Below are 14,976 nucleotides of genomic sequence, written 5' to 3'. Positions count from 1 at the left end.
GGGTACTGGCAGATCGCCTTGACCGATGGGGCCAAAGAGAGGTCAGCATTCTCTACACCAGATGGGCACTTCCAGTTCCGAGTCATGCCATTTGGAATGAAGAATGCCCCTGCCACCTTTCAGAGGTTGGTCAACCAGGTACTGGTTGGGCTGGATGAGTTCAGTGCCGCCTACCTGGATGACGTCGCAGTGTTCAGTGCCACCTGGCCCGAACACCTGCGCCACCTCTGGGAAGTGTTGATGGCTCTGCGCCGAGCAGGCCTCACGATCAAGGCGAGCAAGTGCCAGATCGGGCAGGGTTCCGTGGTGTACTTGGGACACCAAGTGAGGAGTGGCAAGGCGGCACCCTTGCAACCCAAAATTGAGACCATCCTGGCTTGGGAGCCCCCCAAGACGCAGACCGCAGTGAGGGCCTTCCTAGGGCTCACTGGGTACTACAGGAGGTTTGTCAAGGGCTATGGAACGATTGTTGCCCCCTTGACAGAGCTGACTTCCAAGAAGCAGCCCAGGAACGTGATCTGGACTGACACCTGTCAGAAAGCTTTCGACACCCTGAAGACTGCCATGTGCACGGCGCCCGTGCTCTTGGCCCCTGACTTCTCCAAGGAATTCCTAGTGCAGACAGACGCTTCAGAGCATGGTGTAGGGGCTGTTCTCTCACAGATGACTGAGGAGGGCTGGGACCAACCCGTAGCCTTCATCAGTAGGAGGTTACTTCCACGGGAAAGTAGGTGGAGTGCAATTGAGTGAGAAGCATTTGCTGTGGTCTGGGCGCTGAAAAAGCTAAGACCCTACTTGTTTGGGTCTCACTTCCGGGGTTCAGACGGACCACAGGCCCCTCAGATGGTTGATGCAAATGAGGGGTGAGAACCCAAAGCTGTTGAGGTGGTCCATCTCCCTACAGGGTATGGATTTCACGGTGGAACACCGTCCTGGCACAGATCACGCCAACGCTGACGGTCTGTCCAGGTATTTCCGCCTTAGTGACGAGGAACCCCCTGGGCAAGGGTAGTTCTCCCCACATTTCAGCTGGAGGGGACACGTGTTAGACCTGGCACCTTGGCATGAGTTTCCCTTCCACTTTTTTGATGGTGTGCCTCGATGTTTTGCTGGTGTTGTCCGCTCGGGGCACTGCGCCACGGCTAATCCGTGCCGCAGTGCAAGTGCTCCCTAGGTAAAGTGTACCTGTAATTGATGTTCATGATTGGTTTATTGGATTTACTGTCAGTCCCCAGTAAAGTGCACCGGGGGTGCCAGGGCTTGTGAATGCCAATGCTGCTGGTGGGCTTGCAGCGCTGGTTGCGCCACCCACAGAAAGCAGCCTTGTAAAATGTGTCTAGGGTCTGCCACCGCAGACCCTGCGTGCAGTCCGGGACTGTCGCGCTGACTGCGCAAGTGCCTCCACTTGCCAGTCCCTCAACCTTCCCTTACCTACATATTAGCCACCCCTCTGGTAGGCCCAAGGGCAGGGTGCATTGTAGGCATAAGGTAGGACATGCCCTGATGTGTGTGGCATGTCTTAGTAGTGAATTACAGCCATTTTCGTTTTTCACTATTGCAGGCTACCTGCTCTCCATAGGCCAGAATGGGCTCCTGGAGTCACTACACGCTGTGACCCCAGTAGACTCAGAGAGCATGGTAGAATATCGAGTTTAGTATGCCTGAACTCAGAATAATAAAATACTTCTTGTAGTCAAGTTTATTTTAATATCCTGGGTTTGTAAATACTACTTTTAGAAAGTTAGTGTTTACTGACCTGGCCATTTCAGTCCACCTCTGCTGTGTGTGTGTGTTCTGCCTAGCAACAGTAAGGAGCAGGGTTGGGGAATCCCCAGAGACAGGTTGGCTGCCAGGTGGTGGGTAGAGAGATGACACCAGGATGGGTGGGAGGAGTACACCTTGACTCTTGAATAGACCTGTGCTCTGCCACCACAAAGCCGGCGCCGCCCCCTGTGGAGCGGCTGATGTCTCTGCCCTGCTGCTGAAAGGAAAGAGCAGAGTCACCATAACAAAGTGCTCCAGAACTGGACTGGGCCAGGCCTAGGCCCCCTGGCGCTAAAGAACAAAAGAATCACTGTATAAAAGTAGGAGCCTGGCTCCTAAGAAATCAGAATCCTGTTTTACCACAAAGAACCTCTGCCCGACTAGAAGGAGAAGAAGACGCTGGAGGAGCTGGCCTGCTGCTTGCCTTGCTGAGAAAGGAGAGGAAGAGACTTGCTGAAAAGACTTTGCTGCTTTGTGCTTGAACATTCTCCAAGGGCTTGATCTGAGCTTGCCCCCTGAACTGAACACCAGGACCAGTGGGTTCTCTGTGCTTTTGCTCGTCCTCCAATTCGAGCCGTGTGTGCATCCCGCTGGAAAGACACTGCGCCCCTCATCGCCCCTCCTAGGGCCGTGACACTCAGGAGCTTGCCTGCCTCAAACCCGTGAGAGCCCCGCTCCGTCCGGAGCCGCTCTCTGTCCCCGGGCTAGGTTGCCTGCACCCCTGTCACCGCCTGCCACTGGAGCGCGCTGAAAGCGCTGTCACCCCTCCCGCCGGAATCCTTCCAACGATCGTGATCTTCGCCGGGTCACAAGCTGCACGGACCGTGCCCTGTGACCCTGCTTCGTTATCCTTGGAACACCCCCAGGCCGCGCCGCCCCCGCTGTGGAGACCCCCCTGCACCGCCGTGCTAAGGGTCGCTGGCCGCGCCTTCCTACTTGCCCACACCCGCTGATTGAGGACCCAAGAACACTTCCCAAGCTGAGAGTCGCACCGACCTGTGCCGACCCTCCACATCACTAAAGGAGTTCCAGTATCGGGCTCGGGGCCCGCACCGCCTTATTTCCCCGTTATACTCACCGCACCGCACGCCTGTCTCACCTCCCGCCGCCCCGGAGCTGCCGGGAAGAGCTGTGCACGGCGAAGGCGCGCCCACGGCAGATGCGTGAGCCGCGGTAGGCCTGAAGTAAGTCAAGACTGGAATCCCCCAAGTGACATTGGTAAAAGACTAAAGAAGTACCCGCTTAAAGACCAGCTTGTCTGCTTTATAACCTGGTGGCATCCAAACAACGTTACTAGTCTTGTGATAAATCTGCATATTGAGATAACTATTTTTACATAAAGAAGCGTATTTTTCTACATATCCAAGTCTGGTGTCCGTTTCTGGGGGGATTGATGTATTTACTGTGTGTGTGATTGTAAGTGCTTAACCAACAACGCCTGAGGAATCGCCTTGGCTGCTCACGCCACGCACCTAGAGGGTGAGCAAGGGTCATTCACGAGGGGTTATCCTGCGCCCTGACATAGAGGAGAGGGTTCCTGCTTGACACAAGGACAACCTTGCGCCAATCAGAGATCCCCGAGTCTAACAATAACCAATGATAATTACAATTTACTCAGCGAGCTTATGCACTTTAGCTGTGATTAGCAGTGGTAAAGTGGCAAGAGTCTAATAGTCGACAAGAGCAGATCAGGAAAAATAGGAGGAAGAAGCAAAATGTTTGGGGATAACCCTGCTAAAAGGGCTATTTCCAACATATACTATTCTTTTTCATAGAGTATAGATGCCACTCCACTCTATGCAATGCCGCTGTATGCCACTCCAGTCTATGTCACTTCCCTGTATGATACTCCAATCTATGCTATTCTACTGGATACAACTTCAATCTCGCATCTCCAGTGTACGCTATTGCACTCTTCGCCACTCCAATGTACGCCTCTCCACTCCACATTATTCCACTCTACGCCACTCCACTCTAAGCTATTCGGCTCTATGCCACTCCACTCTATGGCACTCCACTGTACAGTACTGCACACTGCGCCACTTCTCTGTACGCTATTCCAAACTACGCCACTCCAGTGTATGCCACTCTGCTGTATGACACGCTACTCTGCGCTACTCTACGCTACTCCTCTGTACACTATATCAAAGTATGCTAGTCTACTGTATGCTATTCCACTGAATGCCATTCCCTTCTACACCACTTCACGCAATTGCATTGTATGCCACTCCAACTTTACGCTTTTACACTCTATGCCACTCCACTGTACGACACTACAATCTACTCTAGTCTTCTGTATGCCAGTACACTGTACCTCACTCCACTGTACGCTGCACCACTTTACGCCACTTCACTCTGGGCTGCTCCCCTGTATGCTAATACACTGTAACACAGTCCATGCCACGCAACTCCGCTCTTCATACTCCGCTGTTGCTATTCTACTGTGTCATTCTTCTCTACGCGGCTACACTGTACAACACTCCACTGTATGCTATTCCACTCAATGCCACTCCACGGTACCCCTCCTCACTCTATCCCACTCCACTGTACCCCAATCTACTGTACGCCACTCCACTATACGCTATTCCTCTGCACGCAACTACACTGTACACTACTCAACTCTGTGCTATTTGCCTCTATGCCGCTCCACTCCACTGTGTTACACTTCACTGTAGGCTTTTCCACTGTACACTACTCCGCTTTACCTCACTCCAATCTACTCCATTGTACATCACTGAATTTTATGCCACTCTACACCACTCCACTCTATACCAATCCATTGTACTCTACTACTTTGTACCTTACACCACTGTATGACACTCCATTCTCCTACGTCACTGCACTGTACACTATACCACTATGTCACTCCACTCTCTAAACTGTACACCTGTAACACTCAATGTTATTGCACTCTACACCGACCCAATGTACGCTGCTCCACTATATGTTGCTCCTCTGTATGCCACTCCACTATACACCACTGCACCCAATGCCACTAAAGTATACTCTATTCCACTGTACACCTCTACAGCACTGCACTCTAGCCTCTCCACAATATGCTATTACACTGTACACCACTACAGTCTACCCCACTACACTGTACCCTGCTCCACTATACAGCACTCCACTCTATGGTATTCCACTCTACAACACTCCGATCTACTCTTTTCCACTCTGCGCCACTCCACTCTACCCCACTCCAGTCTACACTATTCCATTGTATGCCACTCCAGTGTACACTACTCCACTCTCTCATTCCACTCTATGCTATTCCACTGCACCTCACCCCACTCAACGCCAGTGTACTCTACAACACTCCACTGTACTCCATTGCACTTTATGCCACTCCACTAAATGCCACTCCACTCCATACTATTCCACTGTACGTCATTCCACTCTACACACTCCTGTGTACCCCACTCCACTATACACCACTACACTGTACGCCAATCCACTCTACACTATTGCACTGTACATAATTCCTTTGTATGGCACTCCACTGTATGCTACTGTGATGTACAGTATTCCACTATACACCACTCTACAGTGCGCCACAGCACAGTACACCACTCTAGTCTACTTTCTCCACACTACACCACTCTACTCAATGCCACTCAACACTACGCCAGTTTATTCTGTGCCACTCCAGTCTATGGCACTGTTCTCTACACTACTCTCTTCTATGCTACTCCATTCTGTTATTGCACTGAATGCAACTCCACTCTCCTCACTCCACTCTCCTCACTGCACTCTACACCAATCCACTGTATGACACTCCACTCTATACTATTGTACTGTATGCTCCACTGTACGTCTCTCCACTCTATGCCACTGGACTCTACGCAAATCCACTGTACGCTGTTACACACTACCAAACTACACTCTACGCTGCTCCAGTCTTCGCCACTCCACTATAGGCTATTCTACTGTTCACCACTCCATGCCACTCCACTGTGCCACTACACTATACCCTATTCCACTGTGCGCCACTCTACTGTACCACATTCCACTCCACTCACTTCCACCCTGCGACAGTATATTTTACAATATTCTACTTCAGTCTACTGTACCAACCTCTACTTATTGACACTCCACTCAACGACAGTAAACTCTACAATTTCCCAAATGTTTTTTCTAAAAATAAAAAAAACATTGGTATCCATTGAAAACCCAAAAGTTAAAAGTATTTTATAGTTAGGAACACTTTATTTATTCTTTCTATACTAACCAATCTTAAACCAGGGGCTCAACTAGACCCGAATTTCGGGGGACTAACAGGGGTGGGTGGCATGGCTCGCGGGTGAAGTTGCGGGGGCGGGCGTGGGGAGTCGCGCAGGGTGAGGGGGTTACAAGAGGAAAAAAAATGTAAAGTATACCTTTCTGCCGGCCGGGTGCCGCGTCTCTGGTCCTGCTCTACTGCTTTTGATTTCAGGAACACGAAGCAGGCAGCCAGGCTTCCTCTTCTAAGCCAATCACAATGCTGCAATGCAGCGTTGTGATTGGTCTGAGCACGGTTTAATGGTGCTCAGTCAGGGGCTGTAGGGGTCGGCATGTTCTCCACACAGGCTGCAATGCAGCCTGCATGGAGAAGGGGAGAAGGTGCATGACTGTTTGGGCGGGCCAAGAAGGCTGACCAAACAGTCATTGCGCATTGGGAGTGGGCATACCACTCCTCCCCTGCTCCCTGAGCAGACCAGCCCCATTGCAAAGGAAACATAAACTGATAATAACTTAAAGTTATTATCATTTAATATTTCCTTTCCACTGCTCGAAAGCAGTGAGGCGACGCTTCTCCGCCATAGCGGAGGAGACGCCACTGGGGGCTAACACGCCCAGCCAGTGCTGGCCCTAGCTCTGGTCGCACACGGTTCAACACTCTTTTTTGGTGCCCATTTCCTCCTTCTCCATAAATTCCCCCACTACCACTCACCAACAATGCACCTCATTTCTCTATAGCACCTTTCTGACAAACATTACGCTTTTTTATAGCGGTTGGCAGGAGTGTCCATGTCAGTGCACGGCAAGAGATGCGACCGTGTGAGAGTAGGGTAAGAGGAGTGACAAGAGGTGAATGAGGTGACCATATGAATTTGGGTGTGGATGTAACTGCAGAGTGGGGCGAATTAATACATGGTTAGTGATGCGTTTGTTTGAGTGAGATTACAGATTGAACAGTGAGGGGGACAGGTGAGTGAAGTGTCACATGAGTGCAGGGTAAGTAGTGTACTCATGTGACTGCAGGGTGAGGTACAGGGTGAACTGCGCAAATGAATTGTGATTGTAGAGTGACCACTGTGAGTGAAGGGTGAGCGGGTGAATGGTGTGAGTGCATGGTATTCAGTGTGAGTGCATTGTGAACTCTGAGTGCAGGGTGAGCGTGAAAGTGAAGGGCGAGAATGAGGAGTGTGTCTGGGAATGCACCCTGCATTGAGACAACACTTGTAGTAATTTAGCATGTTATTGATGGCGGCGTAGGGTTTAAGCAAAAGAAATTCCACCCTCAGAACAAGGGAGGAAGATGTCACCTGCCACTTGATAATAAAGGAGCGAGTCTACGTCTCCAAACAATAACAACCACAGCCTGAATTTACAAATGGGGGAGAATACAATACTTAACACAACATATCAACAAAACGGATAACATAAATACTGTATTTATTTGAAAATATAATACATGAATTTCAATTAATTTTCAAAGAACATTTCTTTTTTTATTATTTTTTATATATATTGGAGCAAGTCAACAGGACAAAGAAGACACAAAATCATGGATACAATAAACATGAATAAATATTAAATGGGATAAACAATGTTATCAAAACTAATTAAATGGTAGAATGAACAATATATCATATCCCCACAAAGAGAGCTCTATACAATAAAATATACAAATACAAACACATATATTTACATCAATCTCACCAATCGAACACTCCACATTCTCACATTCAACAAATTAAGCAATTCATATAGACAACAAAACATATATATAAAAAGAAGACGGAAAAACCAGGCGTAGGGTTTAAGATACAAGTTCAACTATTGCTATTATGGCATTAATCAGGGATCAAGGGTGGAGGATATAAATAATGTGCTGATCCTGCAACAACCTTCCAGTCTTCTGATTAAGGTTGGCAGCTCATTATTTTGATGTCCCAGACGGTACAAAATAAACAGCCACCTAAAACCGTATTTTCAGCACTTATCAGTGCATACTTTGAACAGCAAATATAAATAAAAAGCACTTTTAGTTATGTTCTAGGGCTGCCTGAATGATCTATGACTGATAATTAAAGGGAACAAAGACATGAAAGTCACATTACAAATGAATACATACTTTTTTATTTAAAACCTTATTTTGACAATACAAGATCTTTGCAGGCTCTTTAAATAACACATGGCTGGCATTTTTCTTTTGACAACCCTACTTTATATTCCTTTTCAGGACATGCATCCCCACACTACAGCAACGGTAAAGGCATAGTGGGGGCCCAGGGGGCACTGGAACCAGAAATAAAACTAAGCCTCTGTAACCAGTTTACAAATGTATGTAATTATACAAATGGTCTTTAAAGCCTGTAAAAAACTCGGGTGTGCCGAAGATAAGACTCCAGACACTGCCCAGCCGAGCCCCCAGCAGCCCTTGCTCAGACACGCGACGGGGGGCGGGGAGGGGACGAAGCCCTTTCGGCCCAATGGGCATTGCACTCCTGACTTCAACTATACAAACATTCGAAATTCTAAAGTTATAGTTGTAACTTACATTTAGAATTTACTCACCACCTTCAAATTTCTATAAGTTGCGTGCCAACGTACACAGTTTTGTCGCATCACTCGCCATACTACATTAACTACAACTCACCCTTTCTCCATGCATTGTATTACACAATTTATACCATGTGAAATCATAGCATTCACAACAACTCTTATGACTTCTCAAATTCCATCATTTGTGAGAAGACAGTGCATATATATAATTATTTCCCAGGTAACAGTCAGGAGAAATGCATTTCAGTTGAAAATAATGCTTTTGTCTATATGAGTTTTATGGTTCGGAATGAACAGTTTTTATTTTGTTCATTGAAGATTATATAGTATTACATTACCAAAATGCCACAAGACTATCCATTCTGTCGACAGAAGAATGTAACATAATTCCATCTGTTTGCCTTCTGGTTTTAAAGGTTTTAATTAATCTCCGCAACCCAAACTATGACAGCAGCGATCAGCCAAGCTTCAGCAGCCACCTTGGTTTAATTCAGATTCCACTACAAGTGAAAGACATTCCTGAATTGGTGAGTAAATACACTTAGATATATATTAGCAGAAGGGATTAATTCACACAAGTGTTGTTTTGACAGTTTTACTAACAGTGGTATGGAAATATTTATCTAAAAAGAGAAAAGCGAATCTACTCATTCAAAATATTTATATTGTATTTTAGCTTATTGAATATTCGAAAACTATGTTTGCTAGTAAGTGTTAGAAATGATGTGACTTCACTCTACTAGCATTTGTGTAGTAAAGCGTCTGGAACGTGCTCTAGGACTGGCTAGTGTTGTGTTTTTTCTGCACTGTTGTTACGGGCTGGAAAGTCTCATTTCAATCTGTAGTTTGGGCCTGTCGAAATGACATTCTAAGACTCTAAGAAGTAGGATGTCATATTCAGTATTTGTAAACTTGGAAACGATACTTTTTTAAATAACGTACTGGGATGCAAATGCAGAAAATTTGAACTGTAAAAAGAGCTCCGTTGAAATTACATCTTAAATATTTAAAATATTTTCACTGAATTAACAAGCATTCACAAAGCCATTAGAGATGTCTTTAACATGCATGCGGTGATATTGGCACCGGGGATCCACGAGTGAGCGAAGGGTTCCACAGGCAGAGGGAGGGCGCGTATGGGCCCGGACATTATTCATATCTCTAAAATGCATGGGCTAATCCCAGCCCTTACAGGTGTCCTGTTCTTTATAGATGTAGCTCCAATTTAAAGAAGGCCAGAAGCTGCAGGTAGTTATCGCAGGGTGCAAGTGTTTTTAAAAACTAGTATTCATTCTGTTAGCAGACTTATTCAAATCTAGTTTACAATTCACTGCCTGCAAAAGATTGCATACTAGATTTAAATCCTCTGCCTGTCTTTGTTGTAATTTTAGCATTTCTATGTTTAATATCAGCCGTTTGGTTGAATTCTTGATTACATATAATTGAATCCTTGACTTGATATAATAGCGGGTGACCATTTCCAGTTAAGTCCCCATAGGCTACCTCTCACTACGCCAAGGTAGACACATTGATAGAGGTGGAGGGAATGCTGTACTGTACACAAATCATCTTGACATCTCTGAGAGTTATCCAGATTGAAAACACTCCTAACCTAGCCATGGCTCCTAAATGTGTTACTGTGAAATAACTAACTTGACCTGATAGGTTCTTTTTCTGCGAAGGCTTCCTCAGTCAGTAAGCTGGTAGACTTTAAACCAAGGTGAACATTTTGATGCCAAGGCCACTCTTTTGACATGGGTTTACCTCAGTCGGTGAACGCGCTTTCCCACAGCAGAGACCACATACTTGATGCCGTGTTCGGGTGGAATATCGCTATCAGGGTTGAACATATCTGTTCAGTTGTTTGACCTTACCAGGTCTAGATCAACTTTCAGCTTTCCCTACCCTCTGCTCCCTGAGCCTTAAGTAGCCTTAAAATATCAATTCTAAAATGTTCACACAAAATTAATCATTAATCATCCGTACTTTACTCAACAAGTGGCAGAATTTCATTCAACTTTTTCTTCCCAGGGTGATGCTTGCAATGTTCTGTTTTTTCTCAAGTATGAGCAACATGGTTCCCTCACCTTCAATCTCTCCAAATAAAGGACTCTCTTACATTATGTCCGATAGTTTAACGCCAACCGCAAAACTCTTAAAGAGGCTAACCACAAAGGAGATTCAAAATGAAGAAATTTCAGTGCAATGCTGACAAATTTACCACCCCATACTGAAAAAATATTAAGCTGGCATTAAAAAAAAATGGAAAAGAGCACAAAGCCAACTTAGAAGGCAGTTACGACTATCTTCAGTAACTACCACACATCATTGCTAGGGTGTGTGTTTGCATCCCTTCAGCTAAGTGTAAGACTAAATCATTTTTTTATTGAAAAAGTAATACTATGACTTCTAAGCTGGCCGTAACTGCTAAACAGTGTGCCCTAAGTGCTGAGATGCCCAGCCTTCCTTGTACCACTTTATCTCTAAATCGACTACGTTCAAATGAATCATATTTCAGGCATTTAACTCAGCTGGTTTAACCATGGATTCTGCTCCAACATGTGTCCTCAGAGAACAGGCCTCACTACTCATTCCGCACATTTATAAGCATTTTAGCAGGTCCCTTAAATCAGGGGTATCATCCCAGATAGCCCATAAAAGGCTTTTGTAGTTTTTCCTATAAAATAAATAAATAGACTTGACCCCACCATTCTCCCCAATTTAGTTTAATTAACATCTTGCTTGTACTAGGTAAGAGCATGTGAGAATTATGGTTGAATTACTTCATATCAATTTAGAAAATAATTGTCTGACCCCATCAAATCAAGTTTTCGACCTAAACATGTACCCAAAAGTGCCCCTGGTTATGTCTGCAATATTCGTGCACCATTTTATCTCCTAGATAGACTGGTCATGACGAATACAAATGGCAGTCTCATCAAGTTGTGGAGTTCCTTTCTCTCTCATTAGGAATAAGTGGTAACCCAAACGTTCTCTGCATTTTGCATCATCCCCAATAGTTTTCCTTTATCACTTACTATTTTTAAAAAAAACTTTATTTGATTTTCATACAGCAACAGCAAACAATAACCTATTTCCCAAGGATACGAAAGCAGACATCACTACATATGGTACATCAATATTCAGGTCAACAAAAAAATAGACAAGTTGTTGACATAGTACGACTATGAAAGTCTGTGCATAGTGACGGCAACAGTTTGAGATCTGTTTAGGGTCCGGCGTCTTGGTGAGGCGGTACACGCTTAACACAGAATATAGGAACGGTGCTGAATTGTCTGATTCCAGAGTAAATAATCTCGTAGTGGTTGCCCTATATATATCTTTTGGTCTTGAAGTTTGGGGATGCAACTGTGCGTAGTCTACGCTAATTTTATCACAATTGATCATTCTGTGTGGGTTCAATTCGCACCAAATCTTTGGATGTGTTATAGGCCCTATGTACGAATTAGAAATGTAGGAGTTTGTATTTGTGGTTGATAGAAATACGCCCAATTTGAGTACAACAATAGTACCAGACTTTATCAGACAGTGGCTGCCCCAGGTCGCTTTCCCATGCTTTCCTAGCCCACTGGGAGGGTTCAAGTGCCATGGCTACACAGGCTCGGTATAACTTACTACCTACTAATTATATCTCCGCGTGCTATTGCATGTGTTTAACAACAGGGTGATATTCTTTTGTTCGTTATACCTAGTTTTTGAATGTAAATCTTCCTTCATTGGAGATCTTCAGAGACCTCTGGGAAAGGCAAGCTTGGAGGAATGCCAACGACCTCCTACCAGATTATCTTCATTTGAAATTTCATGACAGTTTCCAAGGTGCAAAGTAAGTGCCAGCTTTGATGTTATCATGACACTAAGTAGTGACATGGTGTCTTTCGGAAGAAGACATGTTGAGGCTTATCATGTCTCTACAATACATCGTTCATGGTCAGTGCAGTCATAAACTCTTTTTGTGTGAAATCCTCTATGCTGGTTTACAAGCCACCCAGATTAGTTACCTACAAAGAACTCAAAATACAGCATTTTAATCATCGGTCGAGGTGTGGCGCAGCAGCCAGGACAGCTAAATCCGGAGCACAGGGCTCACGGTTTGAACCCGAGCACCAGAGGCAGATCAGCTCAGCATTATATGACGCTGGGCAATAGCTCTCTTAATCTCCCTGACAGCCCCCAGCGCCTTGAGACCCTTACAGGTGATTAGTTAGTTTGCGCTCTACAAATATATAAAGTAAGAATGGCGAGAAGCTCTAAATGAAGATTTGCCTTGATCACTATATTCTACTGTAGTAACGCATTGGCTATGGCCCATATGTATGGAACCAACTTTTCTCACACATAATTCACCCTTAACTGGAAATACTGACATAGTGGGCAAAATTAGTTCAACTTCGGATTTGACATTCAAAATCATAAGATTAGGTGTAAAATTACCTAATTTATACACTTCATTTTCTAAATCAGTTCCTGTTCTACTGGGGTGACCCTCCTTATTAGGGTGACAGACTTTGAATAAAACTAGATTCAGATTTCCCCATATCCAATGTTGTTGATAAACTGCTGTGTCTGGGTCTATGGAATTTAATAAACTAAACCATGCTCCACAGGAGCCATTGTGTGTAAATGGATGTGGAAAGAAAGGCAGAACTCCTTTGTTATTCTGATAGGGAGGGAGTCGGCCACACACCCAACAATTGGTCGCATTACTAGTCTGATGGGAATGATGTAACATACTAATGAATGTGTTATTGCGCAGCGCAAGTCTATAAGATAATTCATGTGGCGGTAGGTCACTAAAAGAATGTTCATCAGTTATATTGAAAACACGTTTAGAAACAGGATGATATATGTGCAAAATCATACTCGTAATAATTACTAAAATACTCAATAAAAACAAAATTAATAATGTCACAATACAGTGGTTACGCAGTAATTTACAATAAGCATGTCGTTTCATTATGATTCTGGACTCTACATGATTCAGACCTAAAGGGTGCATGTCGGGACAGATTCAACCGCTTCACCTTGGAGAGGACTTAAACAATCAAATCGTCCGACAGTTTAGATCTGGACCTGAGTTTCTGTTTATAGCACTGAGAGTCATTCAGTTCAACAAAAGGAAGTTTTGAATCAGTCTGTGAGGGAGTGCAGGGCACAGTGTCTATATCTGAAGGTAGTCCATGAAATTTTTTTACGTGACTGGAATGAATCCACCCTTTTCGTCCCTCGATCTTCACGGCTGTTCTTGTGGTCAACAGGACCAACTTGGGTGCTTTCCACCTGGGCTCCAATTGACTCTTCCTGTCGAAATTTCTCACAAAGACAAGATTACCCGGAACAACGTCATGGGGTTTCGCCTCAGTGTTGTCGGGAAAGGCTGCAGCTACCTGTGAACGAGAAGATTGTAGTGCAGACATCAAGGAAGCCAGGTAATCTGTCAGCATATTACAGTCAACATCAGTTATTTTACGGGGTATAGGCGTCCCCCACATATTCGGTGGTCTACCAAAGATCACCTCATACGGGGATAGCCCTGTTCTAGAGTGTGCTACCATTCTCATGTAAAAGAGTGCAACTGGTAATGCTACTATCCAGTCGACACCTTTCTCTCTACATATTTTGGACAGTCTGATTTTCAGTGTCTGGTTATGTCTTTCTACGAGACCTGCTGCTTCGGGGTGTCGGACACAGTGGAATTTCCACTGATATCCCAACAAGAGTGAGACATGTTTCATTAATTCGGATGAGAAAGGCTGACCGTTATCTGAATATACAACACGTGGTAAACCGTACCGTGGGAAGAATTCTCGAACTAGCTGCTTGGCAGTAGTCGGGGCAGTGTAATCTGATACGGGATACGCCTCTGTCCAACGGGAGAGAGCGCAGACAACTACGAGGACATATTTGAATCCTCGACAACGTTCCATCTGAATATAATCCATCTGGAGGACTTCAAAAGGATGGTCAGGAGGCTGAAATCCACCCTGCTCTACGGGAACACTCTTTCCTGGATTAAACTGACAACATATCATACAGGTACGAACCTTTTGTTTAGCTGCTGCTCGTAAATGTTTGTTGAACCAAATGTGCTGAATGCTGTCTAGCATAGCCTTCTCTCCTAAATGTGCTGGACTGTGAACTGTAGCTATAATGGCTTGAACCATGGAATCGGGGAGAAACCATACAGATTTCTCCTTCGTCATCCATCCTTGATCTGTCTGGATCCCTCCTAGTTCAGTCCACTTCTTTATTTCTTCTGCTGTGGCATGTGTCTGTATGTCAATTACATCAAGTGTGGGATCCTTAATTGTCATACACTGTGTTGGTGTCTGAACTATTGGCTTTGTCATGTCGGATGTACGAGTCTGAGCAGTCTGTTTGGCTGTTCTGTCAGCTAAATCATTGCCTTGAGAAATGATATCAGTA

General features: G+C 45.0%; 1 protein-coding gene across 1 annotated transcript in view; it reads left to right on the top strand.

The window, feature by feature from the left end:
- Nucleotides 1–14,976, top strand: part of TBC1D19 (TBC1 domain family member 19) — a 1,311,239-nt gene that overhangs the window by 567,044 nt on the left and 729,219 nt on the right. The window contains exon 8 of the mRNA XM_085643323.1: nt 8,949–9,059. Coding sequence (XP_085499449.1) covers nt 8,949–9,059 — 111 coding nt within the window. The remainder of the gene's footprint in view (nt 1–8,948; nt 9,060–14,976) is intronic.

The sequence above is a fragment of the Triturus cristatus genome, chromosome 2_2 (genome assembly GCF_964204655.1).
Source record: "Triturus cristatus chromosome 2_2, aTriCri1.1, whole genome shotgun sequence".
NCBI classification, from domain to species: domain Eukaryota; kingdom Metazoa; phylum Chordata; class Amphibia; order Caudata; family Salamandridae; genus Triturus; species Triturus cristatus.
The sequence above is the reverse complement of the archived record's forward strand: the minus strand, read 5'-3'. Positions and strand labels throughout refer to the sequence as shown.